The sequence below is a fragment of the Schizosaccharomyces pombe genome (assembly GCF_000002945.2).
Source record: "Schizosaccharomyces pombe strain 972h- genome assembly, chromosome: II".
Lineage (NCBI taxonomy): Eukaryota > Fungi > Ascomycota > Schizosaccharomycetes > Schizosaccharomycetales > Schizosaccharomycetaceae > Schizosaccharomyces > Schizosaccharomyces pombe.
In genome coordinates this window covers 1,760,667-1,783,228 of record NC_003423.3, presented here as the reverse complement: position 1 = coordinate 1,783,228, position 22,562 = coordinate 1,760,667, and the positions used below count along the sequence as shown (strand labels likewise).

The 22,562-nt window shown below is 36.8% G+C and overlaps 10 protein-coding genes, 14 long non-coding RNA genes and 1 other non-coding gene across 25 annotated transcripts; 13 read left to right on the top strand and 12 right to left on the bottom strand.

The window, feature by feature from the left end:
- The first annotated feature begins 9 nt into the window (after window positions 1-9).
- Window positions 10-1,284, top strand: swd2 (Set1C complex subunit Swd2.1). Its single transcript, NM_001021628.3, has 3 exons — window positions 10-248; window positions 309-573; window positions 622-1,284. Exons 1-3 carry the CDS (start codon window positions 73-75, stop codon window positions 1,252-1,254), a joined length of 1,074 nt encoding a protein of 357 aa, NP_595730.1. The 5' UTR covers window positions 10-72; the 3' UTR covers window positions 1,255-1,284.
- SPOM_SPBC18H10.05 (WD repeat-containing protein) lies at window positions 1,244-3,975 on the bottom strand. Its single transcript, NM_001021627.3, has one exon. The coding sequence runs from the start codon at window positions 3,213-3,215 to the stop codon at window positions 1,455-1,457; it is 1,761 nt and encodes a 586-aa protein (NP_595729.1). The 5' UTR covers window positions 3,216-3,975; the 3' UTR covers window positions 1,244-1,454.
- SPOM_SPNCRNA.5353 lies at window positions 1,329-2,329 on the top strand. Its single transcript, NR_194708.1, has one exon. It is a non-coding gene; the product is annotated as a non-coding RNA (long non-coding RNA).
- On the top strand, window positions 2,666-3,405 carry SPOM_SPNCRNA.5352. The gene has a single exon (NR_194707.1). It is a non-coding gene; the product is annotated as a non-coding RNA (long non-coding RNA).
- SPOM_SPNCRNA.5351 lies at window positions 3,525-3,794 on the top strand. The gene has a single exon (NR_194706.1). It is a non-coding gene; the product is annotated as a non-coding RNA (long non-coding RNA).
- A 420-nt stretch (window positions 3,976-4,395) lies between the features above and the next one.
- On the top strand, window positions 4,396-6,274 carry SPOM_SPNCRNA.1463. The gene has a single exon (NR_150348.1). It is a non-coding gene; the product is annotated as a non-coding RNA (long non-coding RNA).
- Window positions 4,708-5,639, bottom strand: SPOM_SPNCRNA.5350. The gene has a single exon (NR_194705.1). It is a non-coding gene; the product is annotated as a non-coding RNA (long non-coding RNA).
- On the top strand, window positions 5,441-5,854 carry meu11. Its single transcript, NR_150596.1, has one exon. It is a non-coding gene; the product is annotated as a non-coding RNA, poly(A)-bearing (long non-coding RNA).
- On the bottom strand, window positions 5,916-6,930 carry SPOM_SPNCRNA.5349. Its single transcript, NR_194704.1, has one exon. It is a non-coding gene; the product is annotated as a non-coding RNA (long non-coding RNA).
- sce3 (translation initiation factor) lies at window positions 6,260-8,060 on the top strand. The gene is made up of 4 exons (NM_001021626.3): window positions 6,260-6,335; window positions 6,373-6,383; window positions 6,425-6,515; window positions 6,680-8,060. Exons 1-4 carry the CDS (start codon window positions 6,332-6,334, stop codon window positions 7,738-7,740), a joined length of 1,167 nt encoding a protein of 388 aa, NP_595728.1. The 5' UTR covers window positions 6,260-6,331; the 3' UTR covers window positions 7,741-8,060.
- Window positions 7,046-7,510, bottom strand: SPOM_SPNCRNA.5348. Its single transcript, NR_194703.1, has one exon. It is a non-coding gene; the product is annotated as a non-coding RNA (long non-coding RNA).
- Window positions 7,701-7,950, bottom strand: SPOM_SPNCRNA.5347. Its single transcript, NR_194702.1, has one exon. It is a non-coding gene; the product is annotated as a non-coding RNA (long non-coding RNA).
- Window positions 8,061-8,296: 236 nt separating the features above from the next.
- On the bottom strand, window positions 8,297-8,369 carry SPOM_SPBTRNATRP.03. Its single transcript has one exon. It is a non-coding gene; the product is annotated as a tRNA-Trp (tRNA).
- Window positions 8,370-8,681: 312 nt separating this feature from the next.
- On the bottom strand, window positions 8,682-10,226 carry tif307 (translation initiation factor eIF3g). The gene is made up of 2 exons (NM_001021625.3): window positions 10,196-10,226; window positions 8,682-10,154 (listed from the first exon to the last, which is right to left on the bottom strand). Exons 1-2 carry the CDS (start codon window positions 10,204-10,206, stop codon window positions 9,317-9,319), a joined length of 849 nt encoding a protein of 282 aa, NP_595727.1. The 5' UTR covers window positions 10,207-10,226; the 3' UTR covers window positions 8,682-9,316.
- Window positions 9,796-11,579, top strand: SPOM_SPNCRNA.1462. The gene has a single exon (NR_150347.1). It is a non-coding gene; the product is annotated as a non-coding RNA (long non-coding RNA).
- Window positions 10,600-13,235, bottom strand: lcf1 (long-chain-fatty-acid-CoA ligase Lcf1). The gene is made up of 2 exons (NM_001021624.3): window positions 13,118-13,235; window positions 10,600-12,991 (listed from the first exon to the last, which is right to left on the bottom strand). Exons 1-2 carry the CDS (start codon window positions 13,134-13,136, stop codon window positions 10,980-10,982), a joined length of 2,031 nt encoding a protein of 676 aa, NP_595726.1. The 5' UTR covers window positions 13,137-13,235; the 3' UTR covers window positions 10,600-10,979.
- A 607-nt stretch (window positions 13,236-13,842) lies between these two features.
- On the top strand, window positions 13,843-14,883 carry SPOM_SPNCRNA.5346. The gene has a single exon (NR_194701.1). It is a non-coding gene; the product is annotated as a non-coding RNA (long non-coding RNA).
- Window positions 14,091-17,144, bottom strand: mtr10 (karyopherin Mtr10). Its single transcript, NM_001021623.3, has 2 exons — window positions 16,980-17,144; window positions 14,091-16,928 (listed from the first exon to the last, which is right to left on the bottom strand). Exons 1-2 carry the CDS (start codon window positions 17,076-17,078, stop codon window positions 14,160-14,162), a joined length of 2,868 nt encoding a protein of 955 aa, NP_595725.2. The 5' UTR covers window positions 17,079-17,144; the 3' UTR covers window positions 14,091-14,159.
- Window positions 15,005-16,750, top strand: SPOM_SPNCRNA.5345. Its single transcript, NR_194700.1, has one exon. It is a non-coding gene; the product is annotated as a non-coding RNA (long non-coding RNA).
- On the top strand, window positions 16,951-17,150 carry SPOM_SPNCRNA.5344. Its single transcript, NR_194699.1, has one exon. It is a non-coding gene; the product is annotated as a non-coding RNA (long non-coding RNA).
- Window positions 17,151-18,032: 882 nt separating this feature from the next.
- On the top strand, window positions 18,033-19,763 carry sme1 (Sm snRNP core protein Sme1). Its single transcript, NM_001021622.3, has 4 exons — window positions 18,033-18,134; window positions 18,172-18,261; window positions 18,371-18,446; window positions 18,676-19,763. The coding sequence occupies exons 1-4, from the start codon at window positions 18,096-18,098 to the stop codon at window positions 18,723-18,725; spliced, it is 255 nt and encodes an 84-aa protein (NP_595724.1). The 5' UTR covers window positions 18,033-18,095; the 3' UTR covers window positions 18,726-19,763.
- Window positions 18,609-19,535, bottom strand: rpa34 (DNA-directed RNA polymerase I complex subunit Rpa34). The gene has a single exon (NM_001021621.3). It carries the CDS (start codon window positions 19,475-19,477, stop codon window positions 18,722-18,724), a length of 756 nt encoding a protein of 251 aa, NP_595723.1. The 5' UTR covers window positions 19,478-19,535; the 3' UTR covers window positions 18,609-18,721.
- A 46-nt stretch (window positions 19,764-19,809) lies between the features above and the next one.
- Window positions 19,810-20,647, top strand: SPOM_SPNCRNA.5343. Its single transcript, NR_194698.1, has one exon. It is a non-coding gene; the product is annotated as a non-coding RNA (long non-coding RNA).
- On the bottom strand, window positions 19,939-20,806 carry trs20 (TRAPP complex subunit Trs20). The gene is made up of 4 exons (NM_001021620.3): window positions 20,707-20,806; window positions 20,577-20,659; window positions 20,455-20,516; window positions 19,939-20,385 (listed from the first exon to the last, which is right to left on the bottom strand). Exons 1-4 carry the CDS (start codon window positions 20,791-20,793, stop codon window positions 20,207-20,209), a joined length of 411 nt encoding a protein of 136 aa, NP_595722.1. The 5' UTR covers window positions 20,794-20,806; the 3' UTR covers window positions 19,939-20,206.
- A 328-nt stretch (window positions 20,807-21,134) lies between these two features.
- Window positions 21,135-22,538, bottom strand: mrt4 (mRNA turnover and ribosome assembly protein Mrt4). The gene is made up of 2 exons (NM_001021619.3): window positions 22,381-22,538; window positions 21,135-22,045 (listed from the first exon to the last, which is right to left on the bottom strand). Exons 1-2 carry the CDS (start codon window positions 22,495-22,497, stop codon window positions 21,437-21,439), a joined length of 726 nt encoding a protein of 241 aa, NP_595721.1. The 5' UTR covers window positions 22,498-22,538; the 3' UTR covers window positions 21,135-21,436.
- Window positions 22,539-22,562: the final 24 nt, after the last annotated feature.

The window sequence follows — 22,562 nt, the reverse complement described above, 5'->3', positions numbered from 1 at the left end:
TACATACTTAAAACTTATTTACCCATATATTTTTCTCAGGAAACCCACCTTTTAGCATACCGTTATTTAGTAATGACAACAGTTTCAATTACTTTTGACTTGTTGTCGTCTATGCAACCAAGAAAATGGCTGAAAAATCAGAATTTTGTTGGTGAAATTACCTCTCTCAGTTTTGACGACAGTGGAGAGTTGTGCTTGGCGTCGTGTACTGATGATACTTTACAACTGTATAACTGCATTTCTGGAAAGTAAGTACTTCTTAAATTCACTTTTGAAACCTGTTTGGCTAACTGACCATGAACTTCTAGATTTGTGAAATCACTTGCAAGCAAAAAGTACGGAGCACATTTAGGTCGGTTTACTCATCATTCAAATTCATTAATACATGCTTCCACAAAGGAAGACAATACCGTTCGTTATTTAGACGTTGTGACAAATCGGTATCTTCGATATTTTCCTGGCCATAAGCAAACAGTGACTTCAATCGATGTATCACCAGCAGATGAAACTTTTTTAAGCGCTTCTTTAGATAATACTATTCGCCTTTGGGACCTTCGGTCTCCAAATTGCCAGGTATGAGTATAACAATTACTGATAATCAAACTAACTAGGAATACGTAGGGTTTGCTCAATGTTAGTTCACCCGTTGTTGCAGCTTTTGATGCTACAGGACTAATCTTTGCCTCAGTTAGTGAAAGAAAATACAAAATTTCTCTTTATAACATTAAATCATTTGATGCTCGCCCATTTCAAGACATTCCTTTAACATTCCTGCCCCCTCATGTCCGCATTGCAAATGTGGAATTCAGTACTGATGGTAAATATCTATTGCTAACAACTGGAAATGATTTTCATTACGTTATAGACGCTTATAGTGGAAGTGAATTATTAAGAGTTCCTTCAAAGGTTAGCACAAAAACCCAAGATGGAAATTTGACTTATTATGCTTCAGCTTGCATGTCTCCAGATAGTAAATTTCTTTTTACTTCATATGATAATGAGCATCTTTGCATGTATCAACTACCAGAACTGAAACAAACTGTTAACTCGGATCACATTGTTAATTCATTCACCGAAATGGGCCTAGCATCAACTACTCCGACCAGCAATAGTCATTCAACAGAGAACCCGCTAGCTATCATTCCTTCTTCAACATCTAAAAACCTTTTACCAGAAACACCTTCTATTGTTCGCTTTAATCCACGCTTCTCTCAATTAGTTACAGCACATTCTGGAGTAATTTTCTGGACGTAAAATTGTTTTTGTGTCTTAACAAACCACGAAAAAATGAATATTATATTATACTATTATTAAAAACAATTTCATAAAAAAACTTCATAACTATTATTTAAAAGGGGGAAAAAATGAGTCCTCTATTTTAAATGACACCTGAATGACTTAGAAGACTTAAACAAAATAAAAAAAGGTAAAGTAATATTAGTTTTGAATCGAGATTAGGTTCGTAATAAACGCTTCACAAAGTGTCCAAATTTTGAGTTTCTAAATCCATGATGGGAATTCCCCAAATCATAATCAACACACAAGACAATAGTCATACCTGCCATGTTGGTAGCAATTATTATATCAATCGGATGTACAGGAGGTGTTCCATATGATCTGTGACTATGAGGTTTTACTAGATTGTATCCTTCTGCAATTAAACTGCGATCATGTTCCGACTCTTTAGCTTCGACAGCAGTCCTTGCTGGTGCAATGATGGTCGAAGTCAGTCTCTCACTACAAACCTTGAATGTTTCCGTGGGCAAATGGAGAATGACAGAGCGTTTTCTTGATGCATTGATGAGTACCTTGTTGGGAATATGCCATAAAACTACTTCATTAGTATCACTTCCACTAATGATATAACTGTTGTCTTCACTTAAACGAGAAAGTACTCTGCCATTAACACGATGAGCATCACTCAGTTTCAACACTAAAGCGTGAGTGACCGTGTTGTATAACCGGATAGCATTGTCATTAGTAGATACTAAAACAACGTTGTCGGATTTTGAATCGTTTGGAATGATAGATGCGCACTGTAATCCAGTGACTCGGCATTTTTTATTTCTTGAGGGAGAATGATGAATTAGCCATGAGGACACATATTGTAAATTTTTAGTTTCATATATTGCACATAATCCGTAGAACATGCCCACAACGATCGACTCACCGTCTGGATAAAAACAAATAGTAGAAACGACATATTCAAGTTCCGTCCAATGCAATATTTTATGGCGTAAAATGGACCATAACTGAATTTTGCAATCAAGGGAACCAGAAACAAAATAACGATCGTCGATCGGGTGAAATGCGACACATGTAACAATCTCATTGTGCCTGAAAACCGCCAAGGATTTGGTTGATTTTGGATGCCAAAGCCTAACGGTTCTATCCGCAGAGCTAGTTAATAAAAAATCATTTTTGCTCCATGAAATGGAAAGGACTTCTGCGTTGTGACCTACACATTCTAGGACAGGTTCAGGTTCAAAAATGCTAGAAGGGGTAAAGAAACGACCACAACTTTGAGGACCTTCTTTGAGTAAAGTTTCTCTTCTTTCTGGTGTTTCAATTACTTTCCACACACGAATTATTGCATCTTTACCAGCGGTGGCCAGATATTTTCCACTTTTGCTAATTTCGGAGGCCCACACAGATTCTTTAAATTGAGAAGGCTCCCATTGCATAATTCGCTTGCCAAAAATAGTTTTTGACTTTGGAGCATCAGCCGGACCTATAACTTGAGAAACGTAAAGTTTTTGATTAAGTGTGATCTCCTTTTTGGGCATTCGTTTACAATGGACGGGAACGTAATGTCTCTGTCTTTTACTATCGATCTCACCACGATCAATCAAGTTCAGTAGAGATCGATCATCATCTCTTCCGGCCAATTTTTCCGTGTTTGGTGAATTCGTCTCGGCATACGTAGTAGAGTCTCGGGGTGTGTTAACTAAGCTAGAATTGTCATCATTATATTCGGTGTTCATACCAGTGTCGTTTTCTACATCTTCATCTTGTTGAATTGTTAAAGGTCTGAAGGGTCTTTTTTGAGATCTTGTGGATAATCCACGTACAGGGGTGGCAGGCGGATGTTCATCGTCTGTTTCTAGTTTGTAGGCATCATTGCCTGTACCAGAATCACTGCCGTTCACAGACACTTCTCTAGAATGTACTGACACATTATCTTCTCTTCCGGTCTCAGCAACCAAAACGCGCATCTCCAATGCAACTTCTTTTTAAGGTATTATTTTATATGAAAGTTTCCAAACAATACCCAAATTAATTCAAATAGGGAGGTCTTGAAAATGCAAACAAAGCGGAATTAGGAAATTAAAGAATAGGGAAGAACGAAATAGGAGGGATATAAAAACGCAAAGTAGATTGGGCAATCGAATAATATCAATGATGAGGGAATATTTTTTTATTGAGCAAGATAGAAAAGAAATTCGAGTAAAAAGGGAGATTAAAGGTGGATAGGAAAAAAAATGGAGATAATTAAATTTTGAAATTATTCGCAGAAAGTCGAATGCTTGGGAAATGCTATACACAAACGCTGTAGATGAAATACCAAACACGAGCAGAACTTCGGCATAGACTTTTTGTGAAATAAAAAAGAAACTTAAAAAGGATGCAACGAAGAATGGAGTGAAGCTATAATCAACAAATCAATCAATCAATCGGTATATGCACTTAAAATTTGAACCAGCAAATACCACTCGTAAAACCAAAGATGAAAATCAATAGATAAAGGATAAAAAAGAAAAAGAAAAAGAAAATTTTTAACAAAAAAATAATTTTGAGCAGAAAAGGCGTGGCTGTTGCTCAAATTGAATTGGAATTAAAATCTCTCTCTACTGTTTGCTTTTGCCGCTAAAGAAATTTAAAACGCAGACTGCACCAAGAGAACAAAATTTGTGTTTCAATTCCTGTTATAAACACACAATTTAAGTAAAAAAAGCAATAGCAGTGTAAATGGTTAAATTTCCGTTGTTTAATTCATGTCATAATTATATATACTCAGAATCCCATAGTCGTAGTAAGAAGGTAACAACGACTGGCCAGTAGCGGGAAACGCATTTTAGGGAACAATCCCTCGATAGTAAGATAAATCCATTTTTTTGAATTTACTTCCATTAATTAATAAAATCGAAGCAGAAAATCTGATTATAACTAAAAGAAGACTATTATAAATGTTACTTTCTTCTTTTTTTCATCATTATCTGCGGTTAGAAAAAAAATTAGAAATAAAGGATTCGATCTTCGTCAATATGACATTTTGGGGGTGTAGGGCTAATGAAACCAGCATGTTGGGAAATCCTTCAAAGCCACGATTTTTATAGAATCTTTTAAATTATAAATTCCTTTTTAAAATATATAATTGAATTTAGAAATGGCATAAAGGAATTGAATGAAATTTTTAGATTGGTTCGCAACCTGGATGGCAACCATTTGTTTGTTGTAAACAATACCTCTTTATGCGGATGCTTCTTTGTAAATAAAAGAAAATGAACATAAAGAATCCTTGAGAAGAAAGAAATCATAAGAAGAGTGAATTTGAACAAAAAAACAAGTGACATAAAAAATATAAAATGAAATAAATCGGTTTTCTTTGTTATCTAATTGTTAAAAAGGGCTGGTCGGTAATTAAATAAATGACTGCGTCCCACCAAGAAAAAAAGAAAGACCATTCCATTTTAATTTCAAATTCACACGTTTCTTTTATTAGATTTTACTTTCTTTTCAAATTCTTCCTTTATCTTTGCTCCAAGTCAATGAAACCCTTTGATTAATTTTTTCGATTTTTTTTTTCTAACATTATTATGATTTTAATATATTTTAATGGATTTTTTATTGTTTCAGAAATTTTTCGTTCTCCACTCAGCTCTCAGCTCACATTGAATATAGATCAAAGACAATTGTCTAAAAAAATAATAATAAAATAATAAACATCCGAATATCAATTGAAAACTGTATCATCCTCATTTTCTCTTACTATCCCAACCAGCCTTTGATGATAAACATTGGCAGAAGCGGCGGCCCTTTAACTCTAATGCGGGAACTTAAAATGTACCAACAATGGATCAACTTTCGTAACTTGATATATCTTTTAAAAATCGTGTAGATATTATCAATTGCACATATTCTGGAATTCCCAATTCTTCTTGTCTTGTCTCTCATATTACACAACTTGTTAAGCATAGACTAATGCATCTCGTCATACAACGTTAAAAGATAATACTGTGTCAGTGAATGAAAAAAGGATGATAAGCTGAATAGAAATGAATTTCAAAATCGCCGTATTTAGATTAGAAAAATTCCTTGCAATTTTGCTTCACCACCTTATTGTCTTGTTTACGTTTGTATCCAAAACATCGATTCATTTCTGTGCAAGCACGCGTCCTTTTCCTTTTCCTTTCCCCTATAATTAAGCCAATGTGTTTTTGTTTTGTTATAATTCCATATTAGAAAAGGAATCTGCAAAAAATGAAGTCTAAACACTGTCCAAACAGTCCAGTTCGCTGAGAAGTTTAAGTTTATTACTCTCAAAAACAAATTCAATGGTGTACAAAACTGATCATCATTCATCCCTTGAGACTATAACGTTCTCGTTTTTTGTTGATCGAGCTCAATAATAAATCATTTATCATTTATCAATGATACGTTTTTTCAATAGCGATTTACTTCAATGTCAAACCATGGTTGAACAAATCGTAAAGCCAATTTTAATCTTTGCTTTTGGTTTATCGCAAAATCAAATCTCTGTTTTCTGATTGAACTTCAAGAACTTTTTTTTAAACTATTATTTTATAGGAATTATTAGATTTGTGAAAGCTGACATCAAATACGGACTTCTTTCAAAAAAAAAAAAGGAAAATCATTTTCTCCTATCACAAGTATATAATCCCAAAAAAAAGACTTTCCATCAAATTGCAAACGCTACAATGGTTCCATATCCAATTTTCCATTGATTTATTTACAATAAAAAAACTACTTCCATCCAATCCTCTTTGCTCAACACGCTACTTATCGTTATGCGATTATAATGCTCACATTCACAAAAATTCCTCCATGCTTGATTTACCGAAATGATTTAATCCTCATTATCCATGACTGTGAGGAATAGAGACGTCTCCCAATTCTCCCTTTTTCTCGCCTTAGCAAATACAGCAGGCGGGAATGCTTCAGTCGTTCTACTATTGAGCAGTCACGGCATCACTGGGCTACGCTCTTGTGGACCAGCGCGCCAAGAATCGCAAATATTAAATCTGTCGAGAACGACGAAGAAAACGATCTTGTTAGTAAAAAGTGAAGATCTAAAAGAAAATATTTCATAATGGGCAAGTTGTGTTTTTGATCATGAGTTATTAATAATAGGTCCGAAAAAGGTTTGTTTAGGTAATTAGGCATGTTTGCTGAACGATATCAGAGTACGAAAATGAGTTTGAACGCCTTTTTGGGTGACGAGTCGTTTGGTTCGACTAACTGGGCTGATGATATTGATGATTTGCCAGCTTTGCGTAAGTATTTTGTTTTTTATAATGGAAAATTTTGGATTGAATTGGAGTGGGGTGTTTTTTAGGAATCCGAAAATTTCTATTAATTTTCGGCTCTCATTTTTGGGCTCCATCATTTTTCTATTTAATCTTTTGAAATTGCTTAGCTAACTCAATTTATCTATTAGCCCAAGACCGCACCACATCTACGTATCGTGCTACTCCTAGCTCTGCTGACGCCGGATACAATGCTCCTTCTTCCACGTTTGAGTCAGTTAGAAGTCCTCCCGAAAGCCGTCGCGAGGGTGGAATGGGAAGTGGTTACCAACGTGATGCCATTCCCATCCCTTCTGAACCCCCTTTTACAGCTCATGTTGGAAACTTGAGTTTTGACTTAACAGAAAACGATTTGGGCGACTTTTTCGGCGAAGGTGTCACTAGCATTCGCCTCGTCATTGACCCTCTCACTGAACGCTCTCGTGGCTTTGGATATGTTGAATTTGAGACCGCTGATACCTTGAGCGCCGCTTTAGCCTTATCCGGTGAGGATTTGATGGGACGTCCAGTCCGCATCACTGTTGCAGAGCCTCGTCGTTCATTTGCCCGTGAAGAACGCTCTACTGGTGACTGGGTTCGTCGTGGACCTCTTCCTCCTGCTGAACCTGCTGAATCTCCGTTTGGCAAGAGACGTACCAACAGTGGTCGTTTCCGTGATCCTGCTCGTGATCCTTCCGATCGTGTTCGTGAAGAGCCACGTGAATGGGTTCGTCGTGGACCCCTTCCTCCACGTGAATCCTCTGAGCGCCCTCGTCTTAACTTAAAACCTCGTTCCTCCTCCAACGTCAACACCGAAGCTACTCCCTCTGCTACCACTACTACATCTTCCAAGCCTAAAAGAGATCCTTTCGGTGGTGCCAAGCCCGTAGACAATACATCCGTGCTTCAACGTGTTGAGGAAAAACTTGCCAAGCGTACTCAGAGCTTCCGTCGCGAGGACAATGCTAACCGTGAGCGTTCTACTTCTAGAAAGCCTTCCGCTGATAAGGCTGAAAAGACCGATAAAACAGATGCTATTGCTGAGAAAGTATCAGATATCCGTTTAGGAGACGGTGAGAAAAAGAGTTCCGAAACTGATTCGGAGGTCGCTGCGACTAAGACTCCTGCCACTGAGGATGCTCCTGCCACAAACGCTGGCGAAGCAGAAGAAGAAGAGGGTTGGACGAAGATTGGCAAAGGCCGTAAACACTAAACCTTAAAAAATGTCAATTTTATGTTATTTCGCTTTGACATAAATATGGAAGTAATGTTAATATCGTTGTTTTGGGGTTCTCTATATAATAAAACAGGTATAAATAAACACATACACTTTTCCATTAAATCGAGAGATTAGCTGCTAACTTATATTTTAAGATCTCTTGTTTGTTTCTGTTTTGATATTTTCTGGTTCCGCCCATCGGCTTTGCATCTGTTTCAATTGCATATAGAAAAAAGCGGGTTGACTAAGCATACTTTTCGTTGATTTTATTCTTATAATGGTGCCTTGGTCGTTTTAGGTTAAATTTATAGTAAAATTTGTTTTGCACTTATATGTCGATGTATGTTTGTTTTTTGTCATGTAATTAATAGTAGTATATATTACTTTGCCGTCTTAGCAAAGATTAATGGTCATTAAAAGTCAATACTATCGTATGAAGTGAACCAGCTATTTCAACGGATATGAGAGTTATATTGTTAAATCTTTATGACAAATGTGTTCTTAAAACTTGCTATGCCTTTGAACACAGGATAAAAACTTATAAAAAATATGACCCCTAAGTGACTTGAACACTTGACTTTGAGATTTGGAATCTCACACTCTACCAACTGAGTTAAGGGGCCTTCGCTTGATCTCATAAATATTTAATATTATAGATATTAAAAAAAAGAATGTACAGCATAAGTTGTAATAATGAAAGTCGAATTGGTAAAGTCAAAACTGCTTAAGTAGTCAGTTGAAAAAATTAGCTTTTCTTTCAGCTTAACCTAGAAAGCCTTGGTGTAATTAATGAAGACACAAACGAGAAAGTTGCTTCAAATTACAACATTAATGGATTTTGCGAATCCTTACACTCTCCATGTAGCACTACATGCTGAAAAAATAACAAATGGTTTTGGAGCAGTTATAACAATGGAGTACAAAAAAATTTTCTAAAATAGTTAAAATTAGTCAGTTTAAAAACCCTTATTTTTTCTTAACTCGTCAAGTACACCAGCAATCTAATTTCGCGCGTAAAAATTTGTTTCACAATCTGAAAAAAAAGGTACCAAAAGACCAATCATCAAGGCAAGTGTACAGCTTTAAACCATTCATGATATTGCTACAAAATACTAAAAGTTATTTCAAAAATTTTTCAGAGGCAACCATTTCAAATATAAAAAGTATAAAGAGGAAAAGAAAACAAACGATAAGTAAATGAAACCTAATTTTATTCTTTTAAATAGCAAAAGCAGAGGAACAAAACGTAAGGATCCTTTCCAATTTAGCATAGATTTATGAGACATACCATGGGACGATCACTACGCAGATACAACCCCAAAAAAGGAAATTTTAGCATTCTACCAAACCCAATGCAATTAGGGATAATAGAGCCTGAACAATGTCAAGCATTAAAAAGTATAACATATGAAAGCTCTCAGAAACGGGTAAGGTGGTTAAGACAATCCGAGGGATTAGACTGAATACATGGGTGAAAATAAGGGAACGATTTATGGAAGAAAAAAGAAAATTTTTTATATACGTAGACCTTTATCCAATTTCAAGAAATTTTTATATAATTAAAAGAAACTTAATCTCGAGGCTTGGAGAATTCACATCGTAAAATCAAATTGTTCCAACCGTAACCATCCAAGCGATCACGAGCCTTGATAGCACAATCTCTATCGTAATAACTGACAAAGGCAAAACCTTTAGCACGACCAGTTTCCTTATCCTTTGCCAAATATACACGTTGAATACCACCAAAGCGACGGAACAAATCACGAAGTTCCTCTTCACGGGTATCATCAGATAAGTTAGTGACACGAAGAGTGGCACTATCATCACGTTCACGTTTGAACATAGAATCACCACTCTCACGCCCTGAGCCAGCACGAAGATGAGGAGCTATATAACGACCCTTTTCGCCCAAGGCACCACTAGCCCTTGAAGAAACAGGACTAGCATCCAAGGGAGGCTCATCAACAGGTCCAATAATGCTCTTGTAAGGACATTGAGCGGTAAAATGGTTACCCTTACAAGCACGACAACGAACCACAGAGCTACCCTTTGCCTTAACCTTAGCGGCAGCCAAAGCAGCCTCATCTTGCTCCTCTTCCTTCGTAGTAGTCCAACCAAGTTGAAGTCTTAACTGAACATTTTCGCCAACACTAGTGGTTCTAGCATCAACACCACTGTTCTTGCCTGCTTCCTTTCCGAATTTTTTCCATTTCTTACGCTCCGCCACAGCGTGTTGCACCCGCTCCGTAATAACGGTTTTCCGTATAACTCTGGTAACCTTCACCTTTTTGCCATTATCATCAATGCGAAATTCAATCATGGTTTTTGTGCCATCGGGATTATCAAACGTCTGAATCGAAGGCAATCCAGTACCATAGTCCTCATCGTCAGCCCAATCCAGTGATTTCCTACTTTGTTAGTTTCTTTCACAAAAAAATATATTACATACGATGAACTCATTTTATAGACAAAAGATGTTTGAAGAGGGTGAGCCCTTCATCACCAGAAAATTTGTTGTAGTGTTGAATTAACATACATTAGTAGAAGTTTGATATACCAACATAGCAGTCTACGTTGCAGTACACTACTTGAACTTTTCTTAAAAAGGAGATGATACCTTGCGACTAAATTAGTTTAAGCTTTCTGTTGCTACTATTAGAAAAAGCGGATGAAATTGTGGATTTCAAATTGAAGGGATCGTTAATAACCAGGACAAACTTCGCACCGGTCATCTCAATTCAATCGTCAGTTGAAGCCATAATCTGCAGATCTCTATTACCGATCACTATAAATAGCCAGGTTTTGCAATACCATCATCTTCTATTATTCTGTACAAAGCTCTTTAAAAAATTTCTCAATTCCCGTTAATATAGATATTATCAAAATACAAAATAAAAAAATAAAAACCCAGCATCATTGAACTGGGTATAAGAACATCTAGCTAAAACACTATAATCATACCCGGATGGGAATTTGGTGCATTCATAAATCTAGCATTCATGATTAAATAAGGACAAATGTTTTGTTGTAATAAGAGAAAATGCTCTGAAAAAAAGAAAAGGAATTCCCAAAGGACTTAACAAATCTAAGTTAAAGTCCTTAGCACCAACCAAGGCGGCTGATTACTTATAGCGTTGCAAATTTGAGGTGTCATACCAACTAAAGGAGAATGTCGAGGTAAATATATAAAAGACTAAAGGCAAATATCCTGCAAACATTTTATCTAAATGACTTTACTCGGCGTAAGCGGCGTCAATTTCCTTCTTGAAACGATCCAAAATTTTGCGACGCTGTAATTTCTGAGCTGCAGTCACCAATCCATTTTCGGGTGTAAACTCAATGGGAACAAGGACGACGTTTTGAATAAGTTCGATATTAGCGAAATGATGACTACGACCAATACGAATAAGGTCGTCATAAACAAGTTGACGAACTTTCTTGTTATGACAAACTTCCTCCCAAGAGGCATCAGGACTAAGACCGGCTTGTTCAGTGGCAAGTTTACGAACGACGGGCTCGTTGGGAACGATGATTGCCAAAGGCTTCACCTTGGTCTGATCTGCATATACACAGATATTCGAAACAAGACTGCTCGTACGATAGCGAGATTCAAGCTTCTCCAGTGCAATATACTCGCCATTTTGAGTTTTGACGAGGTTTTTCTTACGATCAATAATTCTAAGCAATCCTTCTGGAGTCAATTCGCCAACATCACCAGTACGGAACCAACCATCTGGAGTAAAGCTTTCTTTATTTTCTTTATCACGGTTAAGATATCCCCGAGTCAAAGAGGGACCACGAAGCCAGATTTCACCACGAGGAGGGTGTCCGTGAGAGTTGTAGTTGCCCTCTTCACAGTCAACTAACTTCATCTCAGTACAAGGCAAAAGAGATCCAGCTGAATCGTCCAAATTGAAACAAGCAGGGTTCTGAACCATAGCAGCTGCACTAATTTCGGTCAAACCATAACCGATTAACATAGGACAGAGAACGATAGAAAGGAAGCGCTTGGTGTCAGGAGATAAGGCAGAACCACCAGATAAAGTGTATCTTAAACGACCACCGGTTCCCATAGATCTAATTTTATTGAATACAGCGGTATCCAATACGCAAGAACCGGGAAGATTGTGACGCATCAACTTTGCTTTAGTGTAATAAGCAGTCCAAAAAACTGAACGCTTAACAGCAGAGGCAGCGTTTAATTTACTCATGATACCCTTACGTACCATTTCCCATACAGCGGGAACACCAACCATGATAGTGGGACGGAAGGTATTGATATCACCCTTGCAGTTTCTGCAATTAGTATCGACCAAAGTACGGACGTTGGCATAGCCAATGGTACCACCCCAAGCCAAACAAATGTTTTCAAACGCAAATTCGAGAATGTGTGCCAATGGAAGGTAGGCCAAAAGATAATCTTTAGAGGTAACTTCAGGAACGTGCTTGACAATAGCAGTGACAATTGCAACCATGTTCTTGTGACTCAAAATTACACCCTTAGGTAAACCGGTACTACCAGAAGTGTACATAATACAGCAGATCTCTTCAGGTGAAGGTGGATCAGGCTCAACGGGAGGAGACATTTTCTCAAAATCAGCAAATTTAATCAATTTGAGGTTAGGACGAATCTCCTGAATTGTCTTTATGTCCTCCTCCTTGGCATCGTTGCGGTAGATGATTACTTCAAGTGATTCAATTTCCTTCAAGGGATTGACCAAAGTTTTTAAGAGATGTCCTTCTGTATACATTCCTCGGACACCGGATTCGCGCAAAGAATGGAGCAAACCCTCTTCACCCAAAGTATCGTATGCCGTTACGATCGTCATTGATTGAGATAAACAAGCCTCAGCAGTGAGAAGCCAAAAAGCGCTAGTAGGAGCATACAGTTCGAATTTGTCTCCCTTATTTAAACCAAGTTTACGTAAAGCACCGGCGTAACGCAATGCTTTGTCATAAATATCATTAAAGGAAAGATAATTGTAATCTGAAAGCTCAAAATAAGACCAGGACTTAGGAACCTCCTTTTTTTCACCGTCCACCACTTTCGTGACCATCTTTGTCTCAACATGTTCTTTCACCAAGTTGCGATATCCCATAGCCTTCTTGTTACCAAATTGCTTGACAGAATGTCTAAAAACGTCGAATAGAGTATGAACATCATCGCTATATGTTTCTACTAAATGATCGGGAAAATTCGCATTTCTATAGATTGCTGACTCATGTTCTTTCGGCTTCGAGATAGCTACATGGTACAGTTAGTCTAAGTTTGAATGTTTACTTCATAATTCCTTCACTTCTCAGCCAATTCAAGCATTGCTTAACAAAAGTTAAGTTTCTCACGCTTTCTACCACTATATATTTCACATACCCTTAGATTGTACCTTCATATCTTAAAATACCCTTCAATATTGGATTGCTACGAGTACTCTAATGAATTTCCTTCTGTCAGATTATCCTTGAGTTTGGAATGAGTAATCGTAGTTGGTAGATACTACTGGGTGTTTATGAAAGCAGTTAGAAGGTGTTTAGCGAGCATTATGTAGTAAACGTGCTCCCACGGTATTTGGGTTCTATTCCCAACGCCCACGAAAACCGTATCATTCATTGTTAACGTTGGGTAACGTATGTTACAGATTGGCAAGGAAATGGAGAAGTCTAATCTGCGCAATACAGTAGAGTGGATACGGTACTGTAACACAAAACGATAATATTGAGCATCTTTATATCACATTATGACTGCAGAATCATTTAGTGTTAATTCAGACATACATTATTCCATACAAAGCTTTAATTTGGATTAACATTTTGGGGTTTCATTATAATTACTGGTAGTCATATTAACATTCAGTATTGTAGCTGTTATCATTTTTTATCCATGTAAACGATTTTCAATGAACTCATACGATTTATACGATATCCCTTAAAGGTGTTTACGTAGAACGGTGCGCATTGTTATATGGGATAGCTATTACAATAACCAATTAATAGCTAGCTAGCTGTATGTACTATATGCTGAATTGATTAATTTCTTTTAATTCGGTGGACGAAATAATCTTTTGTTTAATTTTCCTTTTTTTTCATTCATTCCTACTAACTTTATGATTATGTACTCAACAACCTATGACTTCGGTGTAAGTATCTACACTATGTTTACATCTGCTTTTACAGCTGATATACAACGATGCGAACTTGGATCAATGGGTTGTGCCAGTATAGTAGTAAAATAAGCGCTAACAAGAATTTGATAATGTTCTACCGTGCTCTAAAACTTATAGCTTCCATTGGCAAAAATCTCAAGTTTTTCCTTCTACTGTAAACTTAATAATGTTCCCAAACGTTCATTTCAACCAAACCATAGTACCATTTCATTATATTACCTAATTTTTCTTCTTTTCATAGATGACCCAACATTAGTCATCAGAAATTAATTTTGCCCTCGGGGTTAGTACACGACGCCGGTACATTGCAGTCCAATCTTGTAGATGGGCACGCAACCGGGGCATTTCGGAGGAGGTGCAGTGCTTAGAAAAATTGGCTAGGAACTTTTCGCGTTCCTCTTGTCCAATTGTCATAGCCGGAAGTTGATCTAAAACATTCGACATGTACTTAATACACAAGCTAGGGTCAGCTGCAAAGACTAGCCGAATAAGAGGAATCAAAACCGCTGATGCATCTGATATGTTATCTCTAGGAAAGGTAAACACCATTCCATTAAAAAGTATGATGTATAGTTCTTGAGAATTTTTAAGCAACAAGTCAGCTAAACTTTTTAAAAGCGAATCAGGAAGTGGTTCGATAAGTGAATAAGGTGGTGTATGCAAAGCAAATGCAAGCAAGTCTTGTAGGAAATTTAAAACTGTTTGAAGAGGCTCCTGCTGCTCCAGTTGTAAAGACATCATGGCCGCCTGTATTAAAGATTCTAGCATTTGGCTCTCTAGTACCATTTGTGGATTTGCTAGTAATGCATCCATCATAAGTCGGAAAAAGTCATCAATCACATCAGGTATCTCTTTGGGGTTTTTGTTAGACATGTAATAAAACATATTTGTGCATTGTTTCCCCACAAAGCTCCAAACAGCACTTAACGTTTGTTCATCCATTTCTGGCACACCAAATTGACGCACACATGCTCCGCTAACCCACAAGAAGCAACCATATTGGGTTTTTTCAAATCCTTTAATAAGTGCTTCTGTAATAACGGGTAGCGTTACGATTGCTTTTTCCTTGAAAGTGTATATAAAATTTTTTAGTAGTTTGCTAATACGTTCGCATATTAAGACGTCGGAAAACGTGTCTAAGGTTCGTGACAATATCGGCCAAATGTCTTGAAAAAGTCGAACAATGGGGTGTAGCTCTCCCGCCGGAGATGGGGGGTGAACGAGAGACAAAAAAATCGTAACGATATCAATATTGTCAGCCAGTGCTTCTAACTCTGCCTGAGTGGGATTTAGCTTAACTTGCGCCAGCAAAATACTCTGAAGTGAGGGTGCAAGAAAACTGTGCACAGATTGGTATACATTCGCAACTGGCTGAATGTCTACGATGTGAGCCAAGCCTTGGGCAACTTCCATGAGTGGGTCAGGAGCTAAGTACGTTTTGGCATTTAAGTAAAACATGTGTAATTGGGAGAGATGACCAACCAGTTGTTCCCTACAATCATAGCAGAAGTGCTTCAAGGCTTGAGCGGCTGCACTTTGAACCTCTTTATTTGCAACCTCAAAACCAGCAGAAATATAATTAAGTTGCAATTCTAAAAATTCTGAATGTTGCGCAGTCCATTCTGTGTATCTACCAAGGAATAGTGTAGCTGCATATCGAACTTTATTGTTTTCTGGCAATTGAGGAAGGATTTGGAAAAGGCTACCGATGACTTGATCCTCGTTGGCAGGAACCATTCTACCAATGGCTCTTAAAGCAAATAACGGAGCTTCGACATCCTGCCAGTAGTAAGGAAGACCAGACTCCTTAATTTTGAGCACTTTGATAAGCTGACTAGAAATCTGAACCAAACAAGAAGATACACCAGCAACGACACAGCAATCCTTGAGGACATCACCCATTTCATGTCGAAAAGACCGAAAACGATCTTCAGCATCCCTATCCTCAAATAATACTTCATTAGAAGCCATTTGCTCATTTATAGCCAAATCTTCAGTTCGTGGATAATGCAAGTGACGCACAATAATACGAACCAACTCTAAATATATAGGAGCAAATAGCTGACGAGCTTCAGCATAAACATCCAACTCTACCATTTGTTTGAGATCCCACCAAAATGCGAATGTAAATTTAATCGCTTCCAGCTCTGTATCGTTAGCTGCAACTTGAGCAATGCAGTTTACTAAAGGCAAAAAATCATTCGGCATCCTAGCAATCAAAACAACCCAAGCTTCACCAGCCTCGGCAAAAAGCCTTCCTAGTGCACGAAAAGTTTCTGGGTCATCACAGGCCGCAATAAGTTTAGGCTGAAGTTCAAGTAAACGTGGATAGAGCATCAGTATGGCATCAGTAGTTTCATCAACATCTTTAGTCTCATTAAAAAGGGCACATAGAAATTCTACAGCATCTTCTAACAGTAAGTCATCATCCAGAGAACGGAAAGCAAGTTCAATTAAGGGAGAAGCCATAACTTTATCAAGGGGAATTTCTCTCAACCAGGAAATCAAACTCGTAAGAACAAGACCAAGGTCAGCGCTCGAAGGAGATCCTGAAGCACGGACAGCATCGACATATTGCACCAGAAGCTCGAGTACTGCTGGACCGTTATCACGAAGAAGTTCATCAACACGAATACATAACTCCTCCCAACTCAATGAAGTTTTCCTTGGATCACTAGCTTCTTCAGGGAGTACTGATAAAAACTGTAAAACACATCTTCCACTGGGGTCTTTGGAGCTACAGGCTTGAAAAACATCGGCTATAACATTATGCCATTCAGTCATATGTAAAGCAATTGCAGCCATACAAACAGCCAATGATACCAATAAAGGTCTTGGACTATCTTTAGCTGCTAAAAATAACTGTAGCAAGGAATTACGAAATTCAATATGTGTTTCCTTAGGTAGCTGATGAAAATCGTATACAATTTTTTGGCGCAAAGTTTGTGCGGCAAATAACTTTGCTTCAATGCTGCTGTCATCTTGATTCAAAATTGAAAAACATATTTGCCATGCAGCAGGCTAAAAATATGCAGGTTAACATCATCCAGTTCAAATCTCTGACTGACTTACACTTTTCTGAAACTCTTCTAAGTAGTTGTTTGCTTGAAGTTTCTGCTCACGATCAGTGTTGGCATACAAAGTAGCCAAAGCACTTAACAACGTTTCCATGAGGGCATAAAAATCACTTAGATTGATTGCTTTACGCACTGGCAGCGTGTGTTTTTGTTTCGGTTCAGACCTGTAGTAGCAGTAAAAGACCTATTTAAGGAACAAGTAACTTATACCTCTTTATTACAGTATTCGGGAGGTTTTCCATGATCATTATAATAAATAGCATTCAAGGCATTATGTCTCAGTATAACGTTGATTTTTAATTTTAATACATTTGGTAGAGTAAAAACTTCAAATGTTAGAAAATAAAATTTGCTTAGGTATTCCAATTGCTATTTACATAGCTACCATAATAATATAATTCTAGCCACATAAAGTAGTTTCGCGTGCTATATTTTATATATCCGAAATACAATGTAAAGCGCATAGTAGTCTGTTTCCTAATAATACTGGCAAACATATGGATTATATAATATCTAATGTATGAAACATCCGTTTGATGCAGCTGGTAGAACCTAATTTAGAGCTGTTCAAGGATTCTGATTTCCAAATATTTATCAGATTTTGGCTATTTTCATTACAGTCTTCTTCATTTCTATTGTCAAATCTTTTTGAATCTATGGATATTAATCGTCTAAATTAATGTAATTTTTGCTGAACTTTGATAACTTGTTTATTGTTTTTTTTTAATGTCATTTTTTACTGAGTAGCTACTCACGCTAAAGTACATTTCTTGCTTTTCTCAATCATTTAAACAAGTGAATTGTCCATAAATTGTCTAATAAAAATAACAATACAATCTTGGCTGCTTTGATTGAAGTTTAGCAACCTACACTTTTGTATGTATGAAAGTCGATAAAAAATTAAAACAGCTTATTGAAGATCAAATTACATATCTAAAAAAAATAAAAAAAAAATAAAGGATCGATAAACATTGATCCATGTGGTACAAATTTATTGAAGAGGTTTTTGGTCTTGGCTAAATATCCACTAAGTCAGTGCTGACAGGCCGCCAACTGCACCATTGCACAACCATCTATAGAATTTCGTTTTTTGATAAAATAAGTTTTCAAGATGTCAGGACGCGTGCAAAAAGTTATGATACCTCCTATTGTATGGTTAATTGTTGTTGGATAGCTAACTTACGCAGAATTTCATTTTCAAATTGTTGCAACAACATACTCCTGTTTCAATTTGGCTGTTTGAACAAACAGATATAAGACTTCAGGGACAAATTAGGGTAAGAAATTTACTTTATGGAAAATCCCTTCATAGTCGTTGGCCTAGGATTTTGAAATACCTTCATTTTCCCTACGACAAGTTGATGAATTGCTAACGATATATGACAGGGCTTCGACGAATTTATGAACATTGTGCTTGACGATGCTGTGCAAGTAGATGCTAAAAATAATAAAAGGGAGTTAGGTAAGCCTGATTTTAGACGAATAAAACCTTGGTTTATGTGAAAGAATGTTCGGTGGGATTTTATTCAAAAGTCTTTACATGAAGCAAAAATAATAATAGATGCATGTCTTAAGCTGATTTACCAAATTGCGTTTCCAGCAACCTTACAAATTCTAAAACAAACCGTTGATGCAGATTTTTGTTCTAAAATATTTAACAATTTCCCAAACCAATTGCTAACATTGCTTAGGTAGAATTCTATTAAAAGGTGATAATATTACACTAATTCAAGCAATCTAATTTTTTTCCTTTTTGCTGGATTTCTTTTGCTTTTTCTTCTTAGGTTTTTCTTCCTCATCCTTCTTTTCCCTTTTTCCCTTTTTCAATTCCTTTTGCTTTTCCTTCCCTTTATTTTGTAATTCCTCTACTGTAGCATCACCAGTCTCTTGTAAAATATGTTCTTTGATGCCAGACTTGGGTTCAGCTTCAGGTTCCGATTCAGGCCCTACAGCATCTCCAATCGGGCGAAAATGCTGTCTCAGATTCTTTCTTTGAGGAACAAGTGGTGCCTGCGTAGGTATTGTAATACCAGTATCAATGTTTTGTGAAATTTTGGGGGTCTCTGTAATCACATATCCAGTTTTGATTTCATTTGACGTATAGGAACCTTGCTCGTCAGGTAAAAACACACGTACGGAGCTTGTTGATTCTTCTCGGATTTGATAGGTGTTTTCGTTCTCCTGCTTTAATTCTACTGTAGGTTTGGAGCCTACCTTTAGCTGACTTATTTGGTCAGCGGACATGCCAGGCGGAAGTCGTACTAAAAAAACATTGGACTCCTTTTTCAAGTCATTAGTGGTCAAAACAGGCTTTCCTTGCACTTTCTCTAAACCAGCAATTTCTGCAACATCTTCTTGTGCGTTCGATTCGCCGTGATTGTTGCTCTCCACGGATTGTTCAGGTTCTTTCGACGAATGCTGATCCTCTATGCTAGAAACGCTAGATTCATCTTCTGAACTTTCCTCGTTTACAAATTCACTTGATTTTGCCATATCTACGCCCCAGTAGAATTTAAAGTGAAATTTTGCAAGCGTACCTGTATTTTGCTCTGGTGAGCTTGTGGGTCACAACGTAGGTATCATCGAGCTGGATAACGATGCACAAGGTAGTATTCATATTAAAGGAACTTTTATGTGATGAAACAAAAAATAAAAAGTATGTGGTTATAGCAAGAACTCTACTTCTTAGGTAAAGAAAAAAGTTAAAATGGAGCAATCGGTTCACTACTTTATTTTTTCGGCTTAAAAAATGTTGTTTTTCTAGAAATTAATATTCCCAACATCTTTCTTTATCTAGTAGATAGGGATTTTTTTTTTTTTTTTTTAAGTTGTCTGACAATTGCTTCTGTAAGGATCGGACTACTAAGAACGGTCGCAGCTTGACGCGACCAGTTGCTTAAAGGATGTAGTATTATTTTGTGTTTATGTAAAATGGATATCAATTGTAGGAAGAAGTGAGGTACACATAACTAAAGAACGACGTATATATATGTTGTATACAGAGTGTAAACACAATGAGTCAAAATTTAAAACTGAAAAAAAAATACATATCTGCAAACATTTCCTCTTCAATGCCTCATGTATGTGGAAATTGAACAATTATCAACCTCGGCCAGCATAGGCATTGTAGATGCCTCACTCTTACAAATAAAAAGGCAAGAGAAAGATAAATGCTTTTTGGAGAGAAAGAACGTGAGGAAGAAATCAACCAACACCTTTTCATCACAGATACCTTCTAGCAATTGAACGGACCTTTAAATCAAAAGCCTGAGAACGAATAGGTTGGTTAGGTTGATAGAAAGGACTCATTAGAGTTTTGATGTATAATTCGTGGAGCTCTTGGAAAAACAGTTTAATGTTGTCAGCACTTTGGTTTTGGTGAAGAAGCATAAACCTCATATCTAAAAATAATGAACATTAGTAGTTGTCCAAAAGTCACCCCAGATATTTAAAGGGAACAAAACACTTACTAGATGGCGTAACGTAAGCAGATATATACATTTCGTGAAATTGATCGATGGTTTTCATATAACTATACAAAAACAGAGTATTAGCAATGACTGCAAGAAACAAAAGAAATCACAAAACGTACAAGGCATTGCTAGTCCATTGTAGCTGATCCACAATGTCTAAACTCGAATGAACGATAAATTGATTAAGATGAGAATTTAAAGACTAATTCAGATATTAGCGTTCTAAATCAATAGTATTATGTGACATACCCTGTCTAGTTTTTCATTTATAGGCCCCATCTCTAATTCATAAACGGGATTATCTTTCGTTCCTATAATTGCTGCATATGCTGTCATTGTGAATGTTGGTGGAAAGGAAGTGTGAAGCGCGACACAATTTTAAAATGTAATTGTGTAACGTGAATTATACATTTTAAAAAGTTTTAGAAATAATTTGGATAGCTACTAAAATGATTCCATAAAATTTAAAACATTTAAAACTAATTATATCGATTTTACCTTAAAGTACAAAATGCGGCATATCGACGGTCAAAAGAACAATCAGTTTCGTTGTTTCCATTCTTTCGTACGTTACGAAAGCAACAATTGGAGTTTGGAAATCAACTTTTAGGGCCTTCACAGCGAAAGTGAAACTAGCAAACTAACTTTACCATGTCAACGTGCTACATGACTCATTTTAAAGTGTATAAAAATATTATTCATATATTTTCATCCGCTATGGAAAAGAAATAACCAATAATCCCCCAAAAGTAAGTAAAAGAAAAGAAAGAGTACATATCTCTATGTAAATTTATCAGAGCATGAACAAAAAACCATTGTTTTAAATCCAAAGTCCGTCAACTATGCAAGCACGGTAACACAGGGCTTTCACTAATCTAGTAACCCTTCTTTTCATTTTATTTTATCCGAAAATAAAAAGCAAAAAACTTTGATAATGCAATAGTGCACGCGATGTGTCCATTTAACTGTAATATACATTTTACTCCATGGCTTCGTCTGCACCAGGTGCGGATTGAAGAAACTCAACAGAAGCACCTTTCTTTGAATAATAGCCCAAAAGCCCAACCTTAAACTCAGCAGCCGTGATTCCAAATAACTTCAGCAAACGTGTTTGACGACTGTCCAGTTGTTGACCTTCAGTACAAAGAGGGAAATCAGCTAACAACGTCACAACACCATTCTTCAAAACAGTAGGCATACCAAGTTGACGAACTTGTGGCTCTAATGTATGGGTCAACAAAATATCATCTTCGACGGGAATTTGACCAGCACGAGAATAAACAGGACCAGCAGGAATAACATGAGTAAAAGGAGCAACAGCGCCAGCGCGAGCAAAGTCGTTTTGGACGAAGGATTCAAAGTATCCAATAACTTCATCGGGCTTAGAGTTTGTGAATAATAAGCCGACGGCACCATGAAGCAATTTTGTAAGCTTGCTAACGTTCTCGGCATGTTCTTCCTCAGGCGTGTGTCCTAACGCCTTTGCCATGACCTTAGTTTTTCCCATAAAAATACGACTACCCTTCCAATCATCACGGATACGTTTTAAATATGTGTTTCTCATATTAGTGACATCAAAAATCCACATCTATTGAAAATAAACAGTTAGTAAAACAGCCATTTAAAATTTTATACGATCGAGTAGAAGGTGTAAACAGATGGGTATTTGTTAGCAGTGCTAATAAATAAGTAGATAATTGGAAAAAAAAGTATAACTTTAAAACCTCAACGAGAACTCATAATCTAAAAAGCTGTACTGTTGAATTTCAACTTCAAAGCATTTGGAAACACCTTCGTACAAAAATAGACAATTCAATCACTAAAAATAAGCATCTAAATCCATGATGCTCGTTTTTCTCATTTTGTAATCCTTCAGCACGATATTTCTGTTACAACTCCTCAACCGAGCCCATTTTCACTTACATAGTCAAACGAATCCAGCGATTGCTGTACTCCAGAGAAAAGAGCAGCCTTTCCTTCATGACCCTTTTTCTCAGTTTGAGCGAGAGTCAAAACTTTCGACCTCCTTGATTTTGGCATTTCTTCCTCTTTTCTCTGCAAAAATTGTTGTTGGCAGAGGTAACGATTTTACCATACTCTTTACA